Genomic DNA, 23,920 nt, shown 5'->3' with positions numbered 1-23,920 from the left:
CTTTTGGTTTTATGTTTGGTTTAAAGATCTTTCCTCCCTCCATTACCTCAGCAATTCAGAGGTTTCAAGCTGCACCTGAGGAATCTCATCTTTCCAGCCTAGCCACCTACACACACATCTGCATCCGGCCAGCCAAAACTCTCTTCAAATTCCTGCTATTAATTAGTTCTTGAGCTTCAGGTCACATTTTGCACACCTCATTAGTGCTTGCAAAACTCTTCTGCTTTTGAATAACCAGTACTTGTACTGGTATAAACACAGAAGTTACAATTCTCAACTATTTTGTATGGGGCAGCCCCAAGTGCCAGGTAAGGACAAGGCTTCCTGGCTACAGCTGTTCTGGAACATAACTTAGAAACAATTCTTCTGTGCTTTGTACCTCAGATCACACATCTTGCATATGTATCAACAGAATTAAATTGGAAAAATGGCTCTAATGAATGTGTAAGCAGTCAGATAAACCAAGGCATGCTGGTGAATCTCACACCCTTCTGCATCAAAAGCAGCCATGCAACCCATTGTTAGTTGTCTTTGCTGAAGGGTACTGCTGCTTTCACACTGTTCTTCACTCTGCCTGTTAAGTAAGTAATTGATGCTTAAAAAAAAAAAAAGTTTATTTTCCTGTAGATTTCTTTGGTTATATCATCTACACAAAATGAATCAGGATTAATTTTAGGTGTTTCTTGGTACTTAAAGTCACTTGGGACTACCGGAAAACATCACATTGAGCCCATGGTTTTAACCACACAAATCTGCAGTCCTCACTCTCCCGTTTTGATTGTTGCCTCTTGTCCCTGTCGCTATAGAAACAGATCACACTGCCAAAAATGGAAGGATGATAATCATCTGGAAAAAAAGAAAAAGCTGGGAGCACAGCTAAAGATTATTTTGAAAGCACTTTCATGCATTTTGATATTAGTCCCTTTTTGTAAGAGAGACAGCCAGAAGCAATCAAGAGAAGTGGAAGCAATGCTTTACATTTCATGAGAAACCTCGAACAGCATTTTCCCTCAATTATCCTTTTAAGTTTTTTAATATCTATATGGGCAAAACAAACTACATTACAACAAACAGTTTCTGATCACTGGAAGCGGCATGAAGTCCCGCCTGCTAAACTGAAGTGTCACGGCCTGGTGCCTTTTTCTCTGACTTGCATTCAGAGTTTCTGCTCCTTTTGCCTATAGTGTTCTGCAGAGCATTTTGGGCTTCTGCTGTTAATTTCCGACAGAACCGGCGGTAGCGGGGATGATCCGCAGGGTGCCCAGCCTGCAGACCGCACTGTGCCTTCTGACACTTCTCTCCGGACAACGGCCGGAGGTGGAGCCAAGCCCGAACGGAGAACGCCGTCGTTACATCCCCGACCTTGCCCTGCCGTGCGAGCCCAGGCCCAGCTATGGAGCGGCGCCGGGTGCCGGCGCAGGCCGGGCGGGGCGGCGGCAGGCCCCGGCACAGCAGCAAGCGTCGATCCGGGGCCGGCGGCGCCAGGAACGCGGCACCAGCGAGGGCCGCGGCCGCGCTCCCTTCTGGCCGTCCCCGCTCGGGCCAGGCCCGGGACTGCGCGTCCCGGCAGGATCGGGCCGAGCCGCCTTCGGGCGCGGGGCTGCCGGGGGAGCTCGGCCGGCGGTGCTGGCTGGCGCTGCGCTCCGAGCCGCTGCCGCAGCAGCCGGACCCGCCAGGTACCGCTCCCGCCTGCGCTCCGGCCGGCAGCTCCCTGCTGCGGTCAGGCGCGGCTTTCAGCTCTGGCACGGCGAACTTCACGCACACAAGGGTCAGGCTGTATTCACTGCATGTTTCCTTCGGGCTGTCTTCGCTCAGCTTTTCGGTTTTATAACAGAGCCTTCTCTTTCATCTTAGTCTTTTGAAGAACATATTAGAAAGGGACCAGCTTCAGACCTCTACCGTATTTAGGCAGGTTTCACCTCTTAGGGGACAAACCCAAACGTGTGACTGTTTTTAATCAGAGATCCTCTCTCCTGGTGCACTCTTGGCAAAATTGGAGGAGCCGCTGGTGAAGAGTAAGGCACGTGGAGATCCTCCAGCACCTTTTCTGGATGGACAACGATACTATGAAAAGGTGCTTTCCCTCTTTTAAGTAAATATTATAAAGCAGACAGTTTTCAACACCTTTTCCATGAAAAAAGAGACACCTTAAAAAAACCTAAGAGAGGTCCCCTCCCCTGTGCCTGTTTTGGTCCCATTAAAATCACCTGGTGTTCCCCCTAAATAAGCTACACTTTCCCCAAGCATGTAGTGAAATCTTCCAGTTCCCTCACAGGTCTCCTAAGGACCAGACAAGTAAGCAGCAGCCTATTCTTATAGCAAACTTCCAAGCCAGGTTGGGTTTTTGGGCAGCTGACTGGCCAAATACAACACACTTTGTTTTCAGTTGCAGTGGGAGTGAGCCCTGACCAAGACACAGCTTTCGATCTTTGTTCCCCACCTGGGAACTGGAACTTGTTGAAATGTATTATCTTCAAGATCTCTGTCCCTGCCCCAGTTTGGCTAAAATTGGTCATCCAAGTCTTTGAAAGTAAATCCTCAGAGAACAGAGTGAGACTGGCTGGCAAGTGAATATAAACCTCAGCTTCCTGTGAAAACTAGAACTTAGTTCAGGAGGATAGAAAAGAATGAAGTACAAACACTGAGTCAGATATTTTCCAGTGTGACATGCACAGACTCAGTACTGTTTACAGTGCAGCAGTGGTACAGTGTAAATCAGTGTCACAGTTTGCAGCAGGAACATTATCAGACTTTCTGCTTTCTGGGCCCTGTCCTTAATGTTTTCATTAATGAATTACCTGAGACTAACTCCGTGGAGCTGAATGAAGAGACTCCGCTCTGTTTCTTGACAAGCTGGCTTGGATGTCCATGATAGATATTGCTGTACATCCCTAAATTTATTCTTTGAGCAGGTTTTAATTTTCAGATTTTTTAATGTATGTCTGTAGTGCCTAAAAATGCACATGCTCATAGCACTGTACTTTTCAATATTGGAAAAAAAATCCCACTTCCTAATCACAGCCCTGTGTCTCCTTCACATGGCACTAGATTCTCAGGAAAGGTGAGATTAAATGTGCCTCCTGTACTTCTTTTTCTGTTATTCATGACAGCTAGTTGTAAAAAGAAACGTTTTTGGTTTTTTTTCCAGAGCTCTTTAAAAATACAAAGCCCCACAATCAAAATGGATAAGCTCCCAAGACAATTACAATAAGATAATAGCTTGGTCAGTATTACTAGGGGACGATTGGTCATTGTGAGGACATTTGACTGACTGTTGAACTGTTGCTCAGCTCCAAACTTTTGCAATCTGACTTTTTTTTTAATCAAAACACACAGAAAATTTGAAGTAAAAATATAGAGAAGAATATTTCAATTTCACTATTGTTTTTACTTCGTGTTTATGTGTAAAAATATTTCAGTTAGAACACCAGGCTCAGTTAACTTTTGTATTGCACTGTATTTTTAAATGTGATTTTTTCTCCGACAATGCAGAAGCGAGTACTCTCTGAGATGGATTCTTAAGAGTGAAAGTACCTCTGTTGTTGCAGGTGATACCTCCATAAGAAATGTGTGGCAGACATCTGGGTCCATGAAAGTCTTCAGACATCTGGTTTATTAGTCTTGGTGAAACCAGCCCTTAGCAGAGATGGAAAAGCAGACTGTTAAATCCTTGAGGTGGAAGAACAGCTGACCTAAGTTCAAGGATGTCAGATAGATGGGGCAGGGATTCTGAACTAGGCTTTATCTCCTCAAATTAAAAAGATGACAGTTTGTGGGAGGGAAGAAAGTTTGTCAGAATGGCTTTTGGTTACCCAGCTTTCTTGGTTGTTAACTTACTCCGTCTGTTTCCTGCCACTTCTGTGGTTGCAATTTTTTGTTCTTCGTTCATGAGAGAAATACTCCAGGTTGAAAAATTGTTAAGGGTGTATATATCAGAGAGTTATTGTTTGTTTTCTCTTTCCCAGGGGTTGTACAAAGAAGCGTTAAAGCAATTTGAAAAAATCCAGGACACAGATTTTCAAGCAATGTATCAGCTTGGTGTAATGTATTATGATGGACTTGGCACTAAAAAAGACCCTGTGAGTAATTTAGCTGCACACTTTTTATTTTTCGTCTAATATTAGCTGATAATTACTAGGAGCTTCTTTGTAAGCATGATTATTTAGTTTAAAATTACAGCCTTTTCATTTAGAGTTAGTTTCATGAAGTGCAGATGTTTACAGAGCATCATTAAAGAACGAAGGCTCTGGGTTGAGGAGGTTCTCAAAAATGGTTGTAATAAAATAGGAATAAAAAATACAGTAATTTCTATTTTAAAATTAACTTTCAAAGGCTTGGTTGGACTTCATGTGGAAGCTATGTTAAAAATTGCTTTAATTTTTTTACTTTTTAATACCAAATTATGTACATGAAAATAAAGTGAGTCAAAATGGAAATCAAACAATTATATTTCAAAGCATAAGATCTCTGGCACAAAAAAATTTTAAGGTACTTTCTATTCTTTTAGCACAGATGCCAGAGATGATTGTGCTTCTGCCAATGGTTGACAGTATTATTCTTAAGTTAGACACATGAAAAATTACATTTGCAAGCATTTGAAGAATTCAAACTGAAGAATTCTATTACAAAAAAGGAAGACAAAGGAATGCTTTGCTACAATAAGGAGAGTTAATTTGTTGGTGAAGATGATCTTAAAAAGTGGCATGAGGAAAGAACACAAGCATTAGGAATAAAAGGGTCAGTTGTAAGACGGAAGGCCAAAATAACTGAACCAAAGAGTATATTAACAAATGGGACTCCTGTCTGGTGCTTACAGCATTGTCAGCAGAACTGAAAACATTCTGATTGGGGTTTAGAGGTGATTTATTTTTTCTATATGTCTGCATAATTACCACATTTGTTTACTTGCAAATAAACATTTTAACAAAGTTTCTTTCTTTCTTGTGTATTACAATATGAAAGCTAAATAAAAGCAAAACCTTTTATAAAGGACTACTTCCAGCATATTTAAACAGGGTATCCATGCTAAATCCCAACAGTGTAAATCTTATTTCTAAAGTAATTCTGAGGCCCAGTTGCTCATATGTAATGTTCTCCCTGCTTATGCAACATTATCAGATTTTGTCCTTTATGAGTCTAAGGTGTTTTAATTGCAGGGACTTCAAAGTGTAGTATGTATCACTTTGCCTTCTTGTTAAGGTTGTTTTATGATTTCAGATACAATATGCAATATTAAAAAGTTCTCAGAATTCTGAAATTGAAAATGTTACTGGTGTAGGATGTGACATTCATTTACATAAGCACAGTAATGTTTTTGGGAAAAATTGTGTCAGTGAAGAAGAGTAATATATTATCAAATGACCGTTTATGACGAAATGTTTCACACTAAAAATATGCTGGGGTCAAAAATTTAGGGGCTGTCTAGTAACCACAGATCAGTTCTGCTTTGGTATGATGCTGTTTCCCAAGCTGTCCTGCCAGTATGCCTCAGCCTTTCTTCAAAGGGGAAAAAATTACCTGTCTGGCAGAAGTGCATTCTCAGGTTATATATTTCATCCTCTTCACAGTCTGAACATAATAACTTATATGGCTCAATTTTAGGGAAGGGGAGTGGGATACATGAAGAAAATACTCAACTCTGATTCCCCAGAAGCAAGTCACTTGAAGTTTGCAGCTGCATACAATCTTGGCAGGGCGTATTATGAAGGATGTGGTGTTAAACATTCAGCTGAAGAGGCTGAAAGGTAAGGGCAGTCTGTGATTTTCCTGAAAAATTATAAGATTGTGTGTTTCTTAAACTTTCTTGTCCCCATTTTCTTAGGTTGTGGCTTACTGCTGCAGACAATGGAAATCCAAAAGCAAGTGTAAAGGCGCAGAGTACTTTAGGAATGCTTTATTCTATGCCAATTCTAAAAGATATGAAGAAGGTAAATCCCTACCTTTTGAAATAAAAAGTAGTCATGACTAATTTTTAATTTCAGAGAAATAATACAGTGGTATATTTGACTCTGAATGTTGTATTTTGAGTAGTTAGACATTATCCATCCATTGAAGCCTGTGTGAGCAGATAGTCAGAATTCCTCATTTTGACTCACTTGACACTGCTAGCTAAGATTTTTTTTTTAATTTTTTTTAGTGAGAGTGTCAGAAGGAATGATGGAATGGATTAAATTTTTATCAGCTTTGGTAACCTTTATAATTCAAGCAGGTAACACTGATTGGCAGCTCTGACTAAATGAAGCAGGTTTAAAAGCCTCACAAGGATTCTTCTTCCTTTTATGTATAAGCACTTCTTACAGGATGGTTGGTGTAAAAGCTTGTATGGAAACAGTATACAAGAAAATCAGCTAAGTAAATACATACCCCAACTTTGTGCCTCTTGTTTAGGCATTTTTCTGGCATTCAGAAGCACGTGAGAATGGAAATCTGGAATCAACGGGAGCACTTGGCATTATGTATCTCTATGGACAAGGTACACATCAAAACAGAAAAGCTGCTTTGGAATGTTTGAGAGAAGCAACAGAACTTGGAAATATCTATGCTCAAGGCCATCTTGTGGAATATTACTACACTAGAAAATTTTACTCAAAAGCTGCTGCACTAGCCAAAAGGTAATTTTTGTTCTATTTTTCATTGAGGTTCTTCATGCAAGACCATATAAAACAGATTATTAGAAAAGACCATATAAAAAAGATTATTAGAAAACAGAAAATAGATTATTAAATCTATTTTCAGCTGTGCTGAAATAGATTTAATAATTTAAATTATTAATAAGATGATGGTCCTGACTATCAAACTCAAGAAATGTTTGAGATAATGAATTCAAAACATCTTTAACAACAGAATAGCCAATGATGAAATTAATACTATAAGGTTCTCAATTCCTCAGTATGATTGAACTTTTCCTTCTGATCCTATAAAGCAAAAGAGCCTTGAACAAGAATCCAAAGCAGATGCCCACATGCAGTCCTGCCTTCCTTGCTCACTATCTCCTCTAGGTTCACCATTCCCTTTAACCCCTACAGTCACAATGTCAAAGAACCCCCAGGTTGGAAGGCAACTCAGTGATCATCTGGTCTAATCTTCCTTGGCAAGAGCACAGTCTAGACACAATGGCCCAGCACCCTGTCCAGCTGAATCTTAAAAGTGTACAAGGTCAGTGAACCCACCACTTCCCTTTATCTGCTTTTCCATCTTTGGTATGCTTCTCCCTTGGTTTTGAGCAGGCTCTGAAACTTGGAATTAAGTCAAGGGGGTCTCTTGCTACCTACTCTCCTTGCCTTTAGAGGGGATGAACAAACAGTTCATTGAGCTTCCAAGCATTCTTGAAAAATTCCCAGCACTCACTAGCTCCTTTATTCTCCATGGAATCTTCCAAGGAGACCATCCCAACTGTGTGTGAGCTGAAGTTTGCTATTCTGAAATCTGAAACCTTTGTGTTAGTATTAACCCCCAGAGTGCTCAACAGGATCCCAGATCCTCAATATTGTAATCACTGCACCCAAGGCTATCACTCACTGAGGTCCTACAAAGTAGATTTTCTTGATTTGGGAGTAGCAAGACAGGCAGTGTCTCCTTCCTGATTGGCACACCTGACATTTGGTTGAGGCAGCAGTACTCCACTGCTCCCTTCCAGGAACTTCACTAATGTCCTGGGAGTTGCTGTATTCTTCTTGCATCTAATGCCTGGGTAGTTCAAATCACCCATGATCCAGATTTTGTTACCCAAAGCTTACTTAAGTGACTCAAGTATTATCTCATTGGTCTTACTGTCTTGATTCAGAGGTCAGTAACAGATGGTTAGTGTAAGATCCCTCTTGAGATGATTCCTCTGATCCTGACCTAGAGGCATTCAATAAGGCTTCCAGAATTGTCACAGTTCACTTCTCCACATTCAAGGTTCTCCTTAATTCAGTACATGACTCCTCCTCTTTTTCTGTCCTTACAAAACAGCCTATGGCCATCCCTCACAATCATTCTGTCATGTCATGTGAGTTGTTCCACCTTGCTTCAGTCATTCCTATGGCTGTGTGACTTTGAGTGGATGCAGAGCTCCAGCTCCTCCTGTTTGGTCCCAGGCTGTGTGCACGGTACACATACACTTGAGGTGGTTGTCTTCTGGTCCTCATCTGGGAAGCAGCTAAGGAATATTTGTTGCTGCTCTGGTTGGCCTGGCTTATTCCCCAGTTGGTTGGAGCATGGCACAAGTGCAACCACTTCACTTCCACTTCTGTATCTTGAACTAGTCAAGTAGGACAAGAGCAGTGTTGGCGCAATGTTCTATGTAAACAGCACATTTCTGTGACAAACCTCCAGAGTTTACCAGTGTATTGATAGAAGTTCAATCTGTCAATCAGATTATTGACTTCCTGGAAATGAGATCCAGATAGATTAACTGCTTGCACAAGTAGCACATGCTAACATTTGTGCTTTTTGGGGTATGTCTACATAGCTTCTGCTGCACAGCAGCAAACATGTCACAACTTAACCATGTTACAGAAGCTGCACTATATGCCACTGAGTAGCAGAAGCTCTGGTTAATTCAGTAGTTCAGCTGTGGATGCTGTTTGCTCTACTCCACGCTGAGAAGGACTATTTCTCTCTGAACTGCTGCTTTTCTTTCTTTTGCACTGTCAAACTGGAGCAATAACTGTTCAGTCTGGTCTAGCCTGTCTCACTAGGAATGAATCCCCTCCAGTCAATGCTGCATGGTAGATTGTCCATACAAATAAAGAGTGCACCTCATCAGCATCAGCTGCAATTGCAGAAAATAGCAATGAAATCCCACAGTACTGTCAGAGGTGACAATTTCTGCAATAAAATACCGAAACCATACTTGAAACAGTTACACTTAATTAGAATTGAAGATTAGAATTGAAGATCGCCTTGAGGCAAAAATCTCAGCTGTTCAGCCAGTAATATCAAGCACTGATATCTTTTCTGCTAAAATTTGTCCTTCTATGTTCGTAGCAACTACATTTGTTACATTATATACAAGCATAAAACATTATGTGACTATGTGCAGTGTAACCTTGCCTAATATTTGGAGTCTACATTACCTACTAATACTTCACTTCAGGTAATTCAGTTATCCCACACAGTTGTACTTACCAATTGCTGTGGTATGTTCTTGAAGTCAGCTGTGCTGAAATAGAATTTTTGCCTGTCTTGATTGGATATCATTATTTGCATTAGCATTCTGTAGATTATCTTTTGGAAAGGAAGGGGAATATGTTACGTATCAGGAATAACAAGAGGTAATATGTTATTGTTGTTCTATTTTAACATTCTTGCTAAATAAGAACAGTTGTGTTACTGTATTTGTTAACGGACTGAATTAGGTTGAAGAATATCATTCCCAACACTTCCAGGTGATCTAGCAGGCACTGATGTGCACAGGGTCATTTGAGAACAATCTTTCATAAACACTCATTTACAGGAAGTACCTATAAACAGAAATTACTTGCACTTTTCCTTCTTCTGTCAAGTCTGTGACTTTGACACAGCTAAAATGATGTGTAAGAAGCATATAATTACTGTTTGGTACCTGGAAAGGACATGGGGCTTGGGGGTATCTGTTTTAAGACAACAGAAAAAAAAAATCCCACTTAGGTATAGCATTTTCTAATATTATAGTGATTATACTAGATAATTTCAGTTTGATATTAAAACAACATTCACTTTGTCCCTCTGATGCTTAAAATCATTATTAGTAAAAACATGCTGAAACTAAGATGACAGCAAGCACGCAGAAGAAAGGAAATAATTGAGCTGAAACAGTGATAAGTGGTTTTCCTGACAGAGTTTTATAACCAGGGAGTCTCATATGTCCAAGATTTTCAGATTACTACAATTTGCCAATATCCTCGTGAGAACTGAAAATTTTAGAATCATAGAATCACAGAATGGTTTGGGTTGGCTCTTTAAAGACTGTCTAGAGCTCCAGCCCCTGTGCTGTGGGCAGGGACATTTTCCAGTACATGAGGTTGCTCATGTAGTGAAATAAGAGGAAATAAGAGCTACATGAAATACTACATGGAATAAGAGCTTTGTCTTTCTTCCGCATACAATTTCCATAAAATAATTTAATGGGAACAATTAGCATAAACTATGTTGCCTTTTATAACTAACATAACTGTACTGAAAGTGACTTCAAAAGTTGTACGCTTGTTTGCTGTTTAATACCACAATATTCAAGTAAGACTAACTTAAAATCAAATACAAAATAGAAGAATCCTCATAAGATACCTAATACATGTGAATTTCAGCTTATTCTGGATGATAATGTAAGCAGAAAGGAGGCATTGTCAAAGTCATATATGGTCAACTTTACTTATTGCTTGAACAAGCATTATCTAACGTAATGCTCCAAATTCCACAACAGGGCTACAGCAAATGAGGACATCAACATGCTAGCCAAGGTAACTGATTGTCATCCAACTTATTTAGCCAAGGGGGCTGCTATGGCTGCTTTCTACTTGGCTAGATGCCTCCAGCTTGGCCGAGGCATAGAGAAAAACCAGCAGGCTGCTAAGACGTACTATTCTAAAGTAAGTGGAGAAAGTCTTACAGACTGGTTTGTATCTCGTGAAATGGAGTGATACCTTGGATCTGAGTCTAGTCTAAACTTGCTATTTCATTAAGGACTCCAACACTATGTTAAAAGAATATTTGCAAGAATATGTAGACTGATAGAAATTATCAGTAGTAGTTTAGTACTGAAAACTACTAAAAATAGCCTTGAAAGGATGCTATCTGCCCAACTGTTTAAGCAAGCAGTATAACCAACAACAACAAAAAATCTGTGGCAATCATCACAGCAAAGAGCAAGATAAATTAGCTAAACAATTTGAATAATTTTATCCCAAATTAATTTGCTTTCTGTCATTCTCTCACAACTGAAAAATTGTTATTTTTCCTTATACTTTTGCATCTGTAAAAATTACAACCTTTATTCAATTGGCCGTAACTGGTTCTCATGCGTATTTTTAGATTTACATTTTCCATAATAGCTGAGGATCTACTGCTTTTTCTGTTCAATATATACAGGGGGAAAAAAAATCAGTTACATTTTTTCCAAAGTTCTAAATTTGGAGTAAGACTGATGGAAAATGAGCTTGAGGAAAAATACTAATAATGGCCTCTAGAAGATTAACCTGTTGAGTAGTATCAGTGATGCCTAAAGGCATCAAGGCAAGGTAGTTTTACCAGCTGAAGGGAATGTAGCAGGTTGGCATCTGTGCTTCAGGGACTCTATGGTTTCTGTGCACGTAGTGACCATTTGTTTCTGCAAGTAGAATACTGCGGTGTCCATCCTGGTGCAATCTAAGTGAACGGAGAGTTATGGAAATTATAAATTATCAGGCAAATTTTGTAGCTCTTTACTCAGGGAAGTCACTGATAGAGGAGGCTTAGCAGAGCAGGTGATCTGAATATAGAATTTTTAAATACCTTGTTCTCCCACTGTGAAAAATGTTATAGAGGAGAGGATGAGGAGGCCATCAGGACAGGAACATAAACTGTGGTATTACGATCATTCCTAGTTAAGGCATTGAAGAGGTTCATCAGGATTAAATTGTTGCATGGCATTTTAGGAGCATAGCCCTTCCCTGTCTTCTAATGTGTGGTAAAACTGCCACAACTGCAAGAAGCTTTCACTCATTATTCACTTGCTGTACACCTGAGACTGGTCTAGGAGTGTCACTAATGTCTCACTATAAAGAGATGGTTCCTATGACTGGTGTCATGTTGAGACCTGGCCCAAGAAAAAGAAATATATCATGTGTCTCCAAATCAATAGCAAAAGAGAAGCAACATAAAATAAACTAGAAAACTCCCCAAAACAGTAACTTCAAAATAGTTGTGGGGGTGTCCAGATTTTTTTGTACCTGCAAAATTCTCATGCTAACTATGCTTACAATTACCCTTACCTAAAGTCATATTTGTTTTAATTGACTGCTTAGTTCTGGTTTTGGCCTACCATTGACTGACCAAGGCAGTTTTGTAAGAGATGGGAAAGAATGTGAGCATTGCTAAGGGTCCTGAAATAGACAATGGATGTGAGTGAAACTCATCCAGTCTGTAAGCAGATTTATTTTTCTGACTGTGGTGCTGCATATGCCATGCCAACATACAGAATTTCTAAAAAAATAAAGCCAAGACTAACACTATAATCCAGTATGCTAATTTTAAATACTAATATTTTTTTTATGTGGCACCAGAAAAAGGATTCAATTCGAAATATGTTAACTCTTCAATACTTTAGCAAGTTGACTAATTTTTTTGACACTTAAAGACTTTGTCATATTGATAACATACAATTTTATTGTAGCTATAAACTAGAACTCTGATATTCTTTGTTTTAAAGGCATGCTATCTGGATCCTGTTGTTGCTTCTCACCTTGAATTGGCAGCTAATCTTGGGAGAATTTAGTGTTTCTTTTAACTGTGACTGGTATATAAATATATTTCCTACAATAAACCATCATTAATCTCCAGCAATTATAGACTGTTCATCACTTACTGCTTGCTTTTCAACTTTCTAGAAATTATTATTTAAAGCAATTCACTGATTCATTTTATCTAGAAGAGAAAGTAAAAAGTTCATGTTCTCTTTAACTCAGATAAGCCGAGACAGATTTTTTAAAAATCATATTGAAGACTTAAAGGTTTATTAAGGACATTTCACTGGGACAGATGTATTTACTTTATGTCATATTGCTACATAGCACATGAATCAAAACAAAACCAAAGAAAGATGTTTGTTTCCTTTTTGCATTTATAATATTTAAATTTTAATATTCTGAAAAGCTTGAGCCCAAACTTGTCTCATTTTCACACACAGCCCACTTACAGGCCCTGGCCATTTTTAAAGCTTAATTTGTTAGTGGTGCTTATACTTTCTTCCACATACTTTCTAAAGCATCTAGATTTACTTAAAAATTTTCATACATATTTCTTTTGGATTGCAGAGACTCAAAGTTGGAAACTGTCCAGTAGAACCCCAAGCTTTACAGTTCAAACCATACCAGCTTCCAGAACTAATAAACACTACTTACAGAACTGTGGAAAAAAAGCCCCAACATTAGTATGGAAATATTGAATATGCATCCCCAAGACAAGGCCTGTTTTCCTCAATTCTTCATATTCCATTCACACCGCCTTTGTATAAGAAATAGTTGGAAATCTTTTGGCTAGGAGTATTTATATGTCTGAGCAATGTCAAGCTGGATCTTTTATGGACATTTTGATTAACCACTAGGAAAACTTACTGATTGTTGTGGTAAGCTTGCACATTCCTAAATGCCTGTTTACTTACGAAGCTTTGTAAGTATAAAATTTGCCTTGCTTCGTAGTACTGTGCCACGACTTGAAAACTCTTCTGAAACTGTTAGAACAGAAGGGCAGATGTTACTAAAAATGTTGATTTAAATAGATCATACAGATTGTATGTACCTTACAATACAGCCAGTCATAACTGCAAGTAGTTTTTCCAAGAGCACAACTGTACTGAATTGAGAAGACAGTAATGAGTGTCAGCTAGGGATTTTTCATGATGTTTAATTATTTAGATGTGCATTAACATCATATGTACATATTTTTACATAAATTTAAAAAAACCACCAACCACTGAAGACAGTTTTCTTTCCTTGTATAAAATAAGAGAAAGATTTGAAGGTTATTTGAAATTGGGGCGTTTGAACAAAACAGCCCTGAATAATATCAGGGAAGTTATCAGAATCGTTTAATTAAATGTCTACTTGATCATCATAGAAGCAATTCATAAGCAGTAATCTCTGAACTAACATTTAACACAGGCATTCTGTTAGGACATACCAGTTTACAATACATAATTTTGACACAGACTTCAAAGCAATGTAGATACTTCTTATGAAACTAGTGCTGTCAAACCCATTGATCTGTTGTCAGTACAGCCTCATTATCAAGCTGCAATCCAGTTGTGATATTTATTGCTTACAAATGCTTCAAACTACAGGAAATCTTTGGTAAAACCAAAATTGATAAAATTTTCACAATAGCTTTACATGTGGTATTGCACAACAAGGCTGTTTCAATACACGAAAAGAAAAGGAATGCTCAGATCCTCAGTGAGGAAATTAGAACTGTACAACATTCATTAGTTTACCATTATAAGCAGAATTTCTTTCCATAAATGTTTAAAATATCTTCTGGTTTCTTTCAGCATATATGAACATTTATTTTTCAATCTATATTTGAAACAGAGGAGTAGTCAAATAGAACAATTTAAATAAAAATTGGCAGCTATACAGCATTTTTTGTCTACCCTACAACAGCATCAGATCTTTTCAAGTCTGTACTTCACAAAAAACTCAAGAGGAAAGAAAAATGCTAAAAATAATCATAGTCCTCAGCCCTCTATGGAAAAGAGGAAAATAAGTTTCATGTCTATTCTTGAACATAGACATTTCTCTAGTGGTCCAATTGTGCAGATTCAAACCTAAGTGGCATTAAGCTGCTCTAAATGAGCTCTCAGCTCAGGACACAGTTCAGTTAGCAGCAGTTCCAGCAAAACCTGGAAAACAGAAAAGAGTTAAAATTATGCAGGTGCCAACGAAATTTCTTGTTTCTTCGTCATTTTTAGAAAACCACAAATAACAGAAGCACATGGATTTGATTACATTCATCATTTGTGCAACTACTTTTCTTTCATCCAGAAGGTAGCACATGACCTACAGATAACATGGGAAATGTCTTAAGGCTGAAAGGAGGTAGAGTTGAGGGCAGCTCCATTCAGATAGGGATTTCCCACACAGTAAAAAGTGGTGCTGTTCTGTCGAAGACTTCATAGCATCAGAAGCACCAGGGCATGCACCTTCTCTCTGGTGCTGGGGCAGCATTGTGTGACAGGCTGCTGTCTGGAATGTGCCAGAAGAGACTGACTGTGAAAGGTGTTATACTTAGATCCAGCTGCATATTCCAACTATTCCCAACAGTTGAGGAGTGGAACTTCTGAAAGGCTGTCATATCCTAACTATGAGCCAGTTCTGGTTCTCCTTCTCTAGGATTCTCCAAGATATGGTTATTTTTCTAAGCTGTACGAAGAAATTAGTTTGTACCTTATGAAGTCAGGCACATAGGATGTGGTAGAGGATCTCTTTTAGACAAAAACAATGCTGCTGTTAAACAGTCTTTTGTTATTCAAACTTAGTCAAGTGATCAAACCTAGAGCAACTGATTTATTTTAACAATAAATAAATATCTGCAAAAACATCCCCTAGGCTTTAATACTGAGTGAGTAGAGCTCAGTAACTTACAGGATTATATTGTTAAATACATGCTTTTCTGGTTACTCACATAAAGTAGATGCTTATTAGCCTTTCTCTCTTGCAATGCATTGAACACTTTCACTACACCATGACGGGCATTTTGTTGTCCAACAAGATTCTGCAGAGTATCTGCAACAAACATTACTTCAGTTTATGTTGTTTCACTCATGCTAGGCAAAGCCTACAGCCAGAATCATCATTTTACTACCCAAAATCACAATCATAAAGGTTGGAAGAGGCCTTCCAGATCATCTAATTCAATCTTAAAGACCCATAAAGGAGGGGAAACAAAGCCACTGCACTTCATTGGTCCTTGGCTACAAGATACACAGAGTCCCTCCTCACCAACCTTTTAAAAACACAGCTTGAAAAGATACCCTTATTCTCCAGTTACTCAATAGATAACAGTGTGTGCATCTCAGAACATTTTGTGTTCTAACATAACACATCAAATCCCTTTTCAGTAGTTCACCTCACTAAGTCAAGTCTCATCTCACACATCATTAAACCTTTCACTTAAATATACCTTAAGCCAAAGACACAACTTCTACAACATTTAAAACAAATTTAGCACTTGAATTGACTCTCAGTCTTCACAGGGAATACTTGCCACAAGAAGGCAGTTAAGAGAATTCTAACTCAATTATTTACACTTTGGATTAAATTAGAGAACAAATAGTGATTCAGTGCTCCATCATTAATCTAAGGTGCATTCAGCTATGTCCTGACATATGGCTCCAAGCTCAGAAACAAACAGGAAATCAAACAATACCACAAACCTACTATGGAAGGCTATTTAGGTAAGTAGATCAATATAAAACACGGGCAGTAAATGGAAGGGTTGTTTACACATCAAAAGACAAATATGCATACCTACTCCTTTTTTGCAGTAAAAGTTGATTAAACCACCTAATGCATGGGGGTATATGAGATATCTAAGTGAAGCCATAAAATAGCTCATTCTCTTCAGATGGAGCAGAGAAAAAGCATTCAAGCTATGCTGAAGTGCATTTCCAGGTCTTAATGGCAATGATTTTGATTCTCTTCAGTTAGGTGCCTTTGGGTTTACATGATCTCTGAGAGGTCAGAAGTATGTAACTGGATTTCCTGTCCTGTGAGTGGGACAGGATGGAGCATCTCAGAATGGTGCCCCAAAAACATTCTGGCTGAAAAGGCAGCTGCTCAGGCTTGGGAGATAAGGGTAGGCAAAGGAAAGCACTGAAAAAAACACTCCATCTAGGATCTTTTTCTGCCCAGGATGCAGGTCACTCTAACATTCAGTGCCCTGAGACCTCTTATCAGAAATAGACAACACACAACACTGACAGCATGTGTCTCTCTCTCTCTCTCCAACTAAAATATAAGAGGAAGAAGTAATTGGGGTGGGTGCCACTCTCCCTATTTGGCAAGTAATTCCAAGTAGCAAAGCCACATATTTGCTCACAGAGAACCAGCAGAGAGAGAATCAACTGAGATTCCTTGATGAACATTATGCACAAAAATACAGCAATTCTGATTTTGCATCCACCAATGATATCTGAATCCAGGCCTTTTACCAGACAGGCAGGAGAGGCAAAGACTAAGACCAAAATCACCCTTATTTATGCAAATAATCATAATTTAAAACTCTACAGGAAAGTAATTTGATTAACCAGTTTCCTTATTAGTTATTAAATCCATGATTAAGCAGAATCAAAGTGATCTCACCTGGAATGTTTTCAAGTAGTTTTTGCTGTGCTCTCTGTTTTGTCTCCTGCTTTTGTTCATCACTCTTGGCTCTCGGTGGTGGAGCCAACTTTCCATTTGGCCAAAAAGCATCTCGAAACACACCAATGTAGTAAACAAGCATTGGTTCACTGAACATCCAGTGTACAGTGTCACGGATTTGCCTGTAAAGAAGTGTAGAAGGGAGCCCATCAGAGCTAGTCTCATGTTTTATCCATATTTATTCTTTTTACTTCTCAAAGTAGTGGAAGAGATGTTCTTTTTCACGTAATTTTGCCAGTATACCTGAGTTATTTCATTGGCATAACAGCAGGTCATTTTCAGCTCTGAGTGCTCTAGGATCTGGGTCACTCCAGATACCTCACTTAGATCTGGAGAAGGCTGCTTTTCAATGTAATCCACAAACATCCATTTCAAATTACAAGTACTACATTGAAATATACATCAAAACCACATTTCAAGGATGGGCACTACAAATTCTCCACCAGGAAAAGTCAGGAAAATCAGGTCACTAAGAGTAGCAAACTCCAAACTAGTTGCTTGCAGATGTGTCTGCTAGGATAAAAATAGACAGTTTTGATAGAGGCACAGTAGGTTCCTTCACAGATAGCAAAGCACATTACTGAAGGGATTACAGAAGAGACCTCTTCCTGTGGCTGCACCACTTGCTGTAGCCTTCAGCACCACGAGTCTAAGGTAGAGAGCAGGCTCCAGTCAGTACTGCTGCCCTACAGCCAAATCCCTTAAAATGAATAAAGTCAACCTAAATGTAAAAAGCTACACAGGAACTTTGCATGCAAGCTATGCTCACAAATTCTCTGCCTCTCTGTCCTCCTTCAGGCATTTTCCAATTATCAGCAGGGTATGAACAAATGAGCCAATCAATTTAAAACTCAGTGAGTGGATACTGTCTGAGACCAGTCCAATTTACTGCTACGTAATGTACGTAAGAGGCTTTAAAAGCCATGCTGGCAAGTGCAAATTTAGTCACTGATTGGACAAAGAACAGCCTGCTGTGCTGACAGAATACTTCTAAAATTTGTTTCTGACCAGGGATTCAGCTTTCCATATGAGGGTGTTTACAGACAGGTATGCTCACAGCATCAGGCAGGCCTCACCTAGCAGCATAAAGATAATTTACATATCTGTTTTCTCTAATAAATATAACACAGCTGTAAATTGAGCTGTGGAAAACAAATGTAGATTATCATATCCAACAGGATGTCCAGATTATTTTTACCAGTTCTTCTGTCAGCCTTTTTCTAATAGAATGATGATAAAAATTCAGTAAAAGCAACAGCTACTTACTTGTTGATGGTTCTTCCAAAAGTGACTTGTACTAGTGCAATTAATGTTTTTCTGACCCACTTGAACACTAGAACAATGAAAAATTATAAAAAATAGTGACCAAGAAGTTAATAATATTACAGAACCCAGGATCATGTGCAAAACTCTCCCCCTACCTCCCACCAAACTAAACCCAAACAACCCACCCCTACAGTAAACATGTTGTTATAACCCTTTCTAAGATTCCACTAATTGTACGGAGGTTTCATTTTTCTTGATCACATGCCTTGTACTGCTTGCTGTATGGTTTTTAAGTCCTGAAGATTATATAAGTATGCATATAAAATGCATTCTAGGTTATACCATAAATTTTTATATGTAAGAATATTGAATATTTCAAGTTTATTGAGCAATACAACTACTCAAACCCCTTTTTCTACTACAAAAAAAAAAATGTCCTCAAATTTCCCACCCTTTTCATACCTATTAGTATAAAGTACACACAGCAGCACCATTAAAATTCTGAAAACATTTTCACTTGAACCAAGCAGTCAGCTTTCCATTACAAATAAAGGAAACAAAAGTAAGTGCTTCCTAGTAATTACTGGTAAGTCTTTCTTTCATACTGTTCACCATCACAATAAAGTCTATATTTGGAAGATACATCTGCCATTTTTGGAAGGTGACACATTTCGCAATAGCTACCCTGTAAATAATTTTATAAAGCATCATGTGTGGCTGCACATTCAAATAGAAACAAACATAGTCTTCTTTATTATCATCATTCAGTTACATAAAAGAGGAGAAAAAATCCAGTATTTAAATATACCACAATTCTAGCATAATTTTTATAATAGTGCAGAACTAAAATGCATATGTAATTCACTTAAAATGGATATTAAAATTATATTTCTTTGTCAGAAACATATTCTATAATAAAGCTATCTTTCCTTCTTCAAGGTTTCCTACAATCTAATGAACAGCCTATTTACAAAAAGCATACTATTGTCCTTTTTTCCTTTTTTTTCTATTTTTTTCATGAAAAATTTAAAAATACTAAGTGCAAACGCTCTCCCCTACCAGTTACATTTTTATTGCCATTTTATATTGTAATTTCACTCCAAAGTTATGAACTACTGAAGAAATCTTGGTCCCAAACTGGCCGTTATGAACTACTGAAGAATAGCTTGGTCCCAAACCGGCCGTATAGACTGCAAGAATGATGATTAAGTGCAATATAGATTGCACTTATTGAAACAGCACAAAAATCTGAATTATGAAGTGCCCTACAGAGCCAAGAGATTCCATTAGTAATTCACCAGGTTTACATCTTACTTCCTCGCAGCTCAAAAATCTCTCCAATCAGCATGAAACACGGCTCAGCAAGAGAGTCCTTCTTGCCATCCACCTCCTCTCCATAGTCCGACAGGTCACTGTCCTCTTCTGTTTCTTCCTAGGAAGAGAGGGACAACATGGCTGTGTGGTGCAGTTCTCCAGCCTTCTTCCAGAATGGATTTAGTTACTGGGGATAGTAACTTCCTTATGCTCCAGGGAAGGAGCACAGCCAGTTCTGTCAAAAAACAGTGTTAGAGCCAAAATCTGCTGCTGGCAGGATCTGGCAAACAGGAATCTTGCTAGGTATCTTGAAAACTTCCCAGTGGACTAAAGTGACGAGGACACTGCACTGCTGAAATTATCATCACTGCTGTATCTTCTGCTTGCAGCCTTGCCCCAGTCAGCACCTCAATGCTGCCCAGATTTTCAGAATCTACACCTATATTGCCCCATCAACACCAGCTGGATGAAGGAAAGCAGGTGATGTGGGAGTAGTGTACTGCTAGGAAACAGGTGAGAGCTGTAAGCAGGAGATGGCACTCAACAGTGTTTGTGATTGCAAAGCCTCCTCTGACACAACACCCATAAAAAACATTCAGGATGAGAAGCTAGACAGCTGGAGCTCTTTGCAATGCAAACAGCTGTGAGTAAAGGGGAAAATCTGGTTATTGCACAGGGAGAAGCAGGTAGCTGGCTCCCCAGGAGAACAGACAGTGCCTTCACAGCTGAAGCCACTCAGTGGAATCAGGCCCTAACCAGTTGTCCTTGAAGTAAGCTGGGAACCAAATCCAGCAGTGGAAGGGCAACTGGCCACTGCACAGACAAGCACCATTAATGAAAACTAGTCGCAGGCAGAAACACAAACTGTGATACTTAGTGACCTGAGCCTGAGGATACCCAAGCTCAGGGCACCAAAGGGAGAAGGGCTATTCAGACAGACTCCCAGAAGGTGACTGGGTTGACCCACCTCAATCCTGACAGTACCATCTGTTCAAGAGTGATAGGCAGACAGCAGGTTGTTTCTCCCTGTCATGAAGATTGCTTCAGGATCAGGACTACAACTCCTGTCATTACTCATGGCAGCCAACACATCCCTTTGCTTTCCTGGATCTTGCCCTGCCTGCCTATGCTTCGAGCAAAGCTAAAGAGAGGCAGAGCTGACCTCCAGTGAGGCTGGTGCAATGCCCCAGTCTCTGGATCAGGAATGGTCACAATGATGTGCAAATTTTCTTCTTCAGCCTGGTTTTAAAAGATACCAATCATCTCTTCCTTTCGACCTCATCATTCCATCACCTAATACTGATTTATTTTTCTGCTATTCAGTGAATCTCCTGTCATTTAGAAAATGCAACAAGAACTGTAAGTTCTTACACTACAGTGCATTTTCTATCCAGTAAATTTATAAACCTAAAAGCCCTTCTTTCTAGATGATATCAACTGCATTTTTGCTCTGATTTGGTTTTGGTCTAGAGAGCAAAAAAATAAGTTCTAAAGCTAACCCGTCCAAGGAGTTATATATATAAAGGAATTACTGCAGTATCTAATCCTGAACACAACACTCAAGAGGTAATATGATTGCTCTGACATATATTTGAAAAATCTGAGATGAGATTAAGGGCAAAGAGAGAGCTGAATGAGAGCATTCTACACTACAAAGTCCAAAACACAAACTAAACCAGGAAGACTCAGTTGCAAAAAGAACGCAATTATACCAGCTTTATGTGTGGTGTAACACAACTAACTTCATTTATGACCTTGTACCAAATGATTTAACCCCAGTTTAACTGCTTTAGGAAAGTATCCAAGAGTCTATCAGTGGGGCAAGACTGAGCTCTTAATGAAAGATGGGAGACCAGAAAACAGCAGAGCTAATCCCAGACTGCCTCACAATCTGTCTCCTTCCATTTTATTTTATTACTTTCACTTTAGGACAATTGTTTGACATACTCATTCATAGGGTCTAAGAGTTCCCACCATCTGTATTCTGTTGTGTAAGCTTAAGGAAAGAAGGGAGAAGAGAGGGAAGAGAAATGTGAAGCAATAACAGTTGCATAATTTCTGCTTTGTTTACTTGTTCTTTCTCCTTTCACACACTAGTATTAAAAATTCTCTTTCCTTCTCCTGTATTTCCCAACTATTTCCTCCTACACACTCCCATAATACAGTATCTATGCAGTTAGGCTTTGTTTTGAGGATGTTTTTCAATTAAATAGCAAAATACAAATAGCTTCACACTTCAATGCTTTTATGCTACTTCTGTCAGTGATTTTAGTGAAAGCACTTTGGATTTTTGAACTCCAGTACTTCTATCAAAGCAAAACTAGTTTCTCAAATTTTCTTTATGTTTATTACTCTGAAATGAGGCACATGCATTCAGCATCTAGATGCAACCAGAGCATACTTTTGAAAGGTATCATATATATATAATATACAGGATTTTCTTATTTCTGAGATCCAAGACCACCTTTCTTATTAAAAGCCTAGAAGTGTACATGCTCCCCAGTCTCAAAGTATCCTGCATAAGACCCATCTGCTCCAGACAACTACAGCATGTAAGAAATTAACTGTTAAAAATTAATTTTGTATAACATATAACTAAAAGGGGGAATAGAAACATCTCCTTGAATGTTGTATTATCTGAACATGAACAACACAGAACAGAGTGCCATGGAATTATGATCAATTTAGTCAATGAGCTATTTTAGTCACTCATCTGTTATTCACTGCATTTTGAAAAACAATGGGGTTTTATGGCTTAATAACAAATTCTCCAACTGGTTTGCCTACATAGACTCCTGCCTGCATTTGCAAATTCCCTCAGTAAGCCTGTACTATTTGCCAACAGTTTTTCATCAAAATTAGCTCTGCTTCAGAAGTTGTCCTGAAATAGGGATACACAGCTGTTCTTGCCAAGAGCATATTCCTGAAGGAGAATTATTTTTACCTGCCAAAACCTGAAATATGCATGTCCAGAACTCAAAGAGTGGAAAATTCTGCTGTGAAAAAATAAACAATCCCACATGAACTGCAATTTGTTTATTTGCAATAGCTTACACATTTGCCTATATGCATGTACCAACAAGGAGGAAACCTGTTTTATTAATAAACATCTTTTAAATTCATAGGCAGCTCTTTCTTCTGACTCTTTGTTCACTTACAGTAAATTACGAATGACCTTTGGAAACACTGCCTGCCATTCAAATACTAATGACTCTCCCTGCTTACTTAGGGTAAGTAATTAAATTTGGGAAGATTGCTTTTCTACTACTTACCTCCTGATGAGAAAACAAATCACCAGGAAGTCGTTCTAGAAATGAGGAGAGTGAAAACGACGACTTCTTGCCTTGCACATCAATAACTTTGAGGTGCTCTGGGGAGGGGCTCAAGAAGGCGTAAAGTGCTTCACTCTGGCAGAGTCTTTCATCAGAGAGTAATTTCTATGAAACAAAAATAATGACACTTCACAACACAGCAACACATCAATTAAATATTTCTTGTTAAGGAATAAGATGTATTGAGGCATCCAATAAAACTGATTAAATCACAGCTCAAAGGTAGTGTGAGAAAATCCTTATCTCACAGATACTTTAAGAAACTATTTCTGAAGTACTGGACCTAGTAAGAATAAAGCTTTTAGTCTTTAAAACTTTCCTGTTTTATAACAATGTCTCATTTGTAAAAAATGTGTGAAGAGTTTTAGCTGAAAGCAGCAATTAAAGGATTCATTATTTATGATTCCTTAATTAACAGAAGTTTAAATTAAATTACCACTAGAGGAATGGTTACTATCAGTCAAACTCATCTCAACTTCAGGCATTTTGGACAACTTTGACATTTATAGTGTCAAACCTTACATGTGACCTATTGTTCTAGGTGCTTTCTTTAGGCAATAGAGATGCAGCAGATTCTCAATTCTCCTGTTTAGATATTTGTTGGTTTTGTCTTTCTTACCTGCAGAAAGTTATTAAGCTGGTTCTTGGATTTCTCCATGAATTTCTGGTCTATGGATTTGAAGGGCAGCTTGCTGAGAGAAGGCAACTGAATTTTTTTTAATGATGGAAAACACTGTGTAGGAGAAAGGAGAGCTCAGTTAAGATGTATGCAGAGAAAAAGACAGGTGGTTCAGAATGGAAATGAAAAGACTCCTTTTTGCTCTCACCTCACTTCCACACCCCTCTCAAGAAAACACCTTCCCTTTCCCATTATGGGCTGACATCTAAACCCTTTCCCTTTACAGCACCCCTCATCTATTCCTTATCAGACAG

At 38.6% G+C, this 23,920-nt stretch overlaps 2 protein-coding genes across 3 annotated transcripts in view; one reads left to right on the top strand and one right to left on the bottom strand.

Moving 5' to 3' along the window:
* Positions 1-1,276: 1,276 nt before the first annotated feature.
* On the top strand, positions 1,277-12,478 carry LOC121360279 (LRP2 binding protein). Its single transcript, XM_041480000.1, has 8 exons — positions 1,277-1,676; positions 1,962-2,074; positions 3,966-4,079; positions 5,602-5,744; positions 5,822-5,927; positions 6,388-6,611; positions 10,385-10,550; positions 12,368-12,478. Exons 1-8 carry the CDS (start codon positions 1,394-1,396, stop codon positions 12,431-12,433), a joined length of 1,215 nt encoding a protein of 404 aa, XP_041335934.1. The 5' UTR covers positions 1,277-1,393; the 3' UTR covers positions 12,434-12,478.
* Positions 12,479-13,544: 1,066 nt separating this feature from the next.
* SNX25 (sorting nexin 25) overlaps positions 13,545-23,920 on the bottom strand; it is an 81,964-nt gene continuing 71,588 nt past the window's right edge. The window contains exons 13-19 of one of the 2 annotated variants that reach the window (XM_041480052.1): positions 23,607-23,720; positions 22,928-23,092; positions 19,656-19,773; positions 18,342-18,408; positions 17,016-17,197; positions 15,337-15,437; positions 13,545-14,554 (exon numbers count right to left, since the gene is read on the bottom strand). In XM_041480052.1, coding sequence (XP_041335986.1) covers positions 14,480-14,554; positions 15,337-15,437; positions 17,016-17,197; positions 18,342-18,408; positions 19,656-19,773; positions 22,928-23,092; positions 23,607-23,720 — 822 coding nt within the window. In that variant the 3' untranslated portion in view covers positions 13,545-14,479. Of the gene's footprint in view, positions 14,555-15,336; positions 15,438-17,015; positions 17,198-18,341; positions 18,409-19,648; positions 19,774-22,927; positions 23,093-23,606; positions 23,721-23,920 lie in introns of those variants that run through there. The other variant, XM_041480053.1, reaches the window with a different exon arrangement.

This window comes from Pyrgilauda ruficollis, unplaced genomic scaffold (assembly GCF_017590135.1).
Source record: "Pyrgilauda ruficollis isolate IOZ18807 unplaced genomic scaffold, ASM1759013v1 scaffold5, whole genome shotgun sequence".
Lineage (NCBI taxonomy): Eukaryota > Metazoa > Chordata > Aves > Passeriformes > Passeridae > Pyrgilauda > Pyrgilauda ruficollis.
The sequence above is the reverse complement of the archived record's forward strand: the minus strand, read 5'-3'. Positions and strand labels throughout refer to the sequence as shown.

What these genes read in the sequence shown, in the direction of transcription:
- LOC121360279 (XM_041480000.1), top strand. Translation starts at nt 1,394, where the DNA reads ATGGAGCGGCGCCGGGTGCCGGCGCAGGCCGGGCGGGGCGGCGGCAGG. An exon ending in TCAGCTGAAGAGGCTGAAAG is followed by an intron (nt 5,745 to 5,821) that starts GTAAGGGCAGTC and finishes CCATTTTCTTAG; the next exon opens with GTTGTGGCTTACTGCTGCAG. An exon ending in GCTGCTGCACTAGCCAAAAG is followed by an intron (nt 6,612 to 10,384) that starts GTAATTTTTGTT and finishes ATTCCACAACAG; the next exon opens with GGCTACAGCAAATGAGGACA.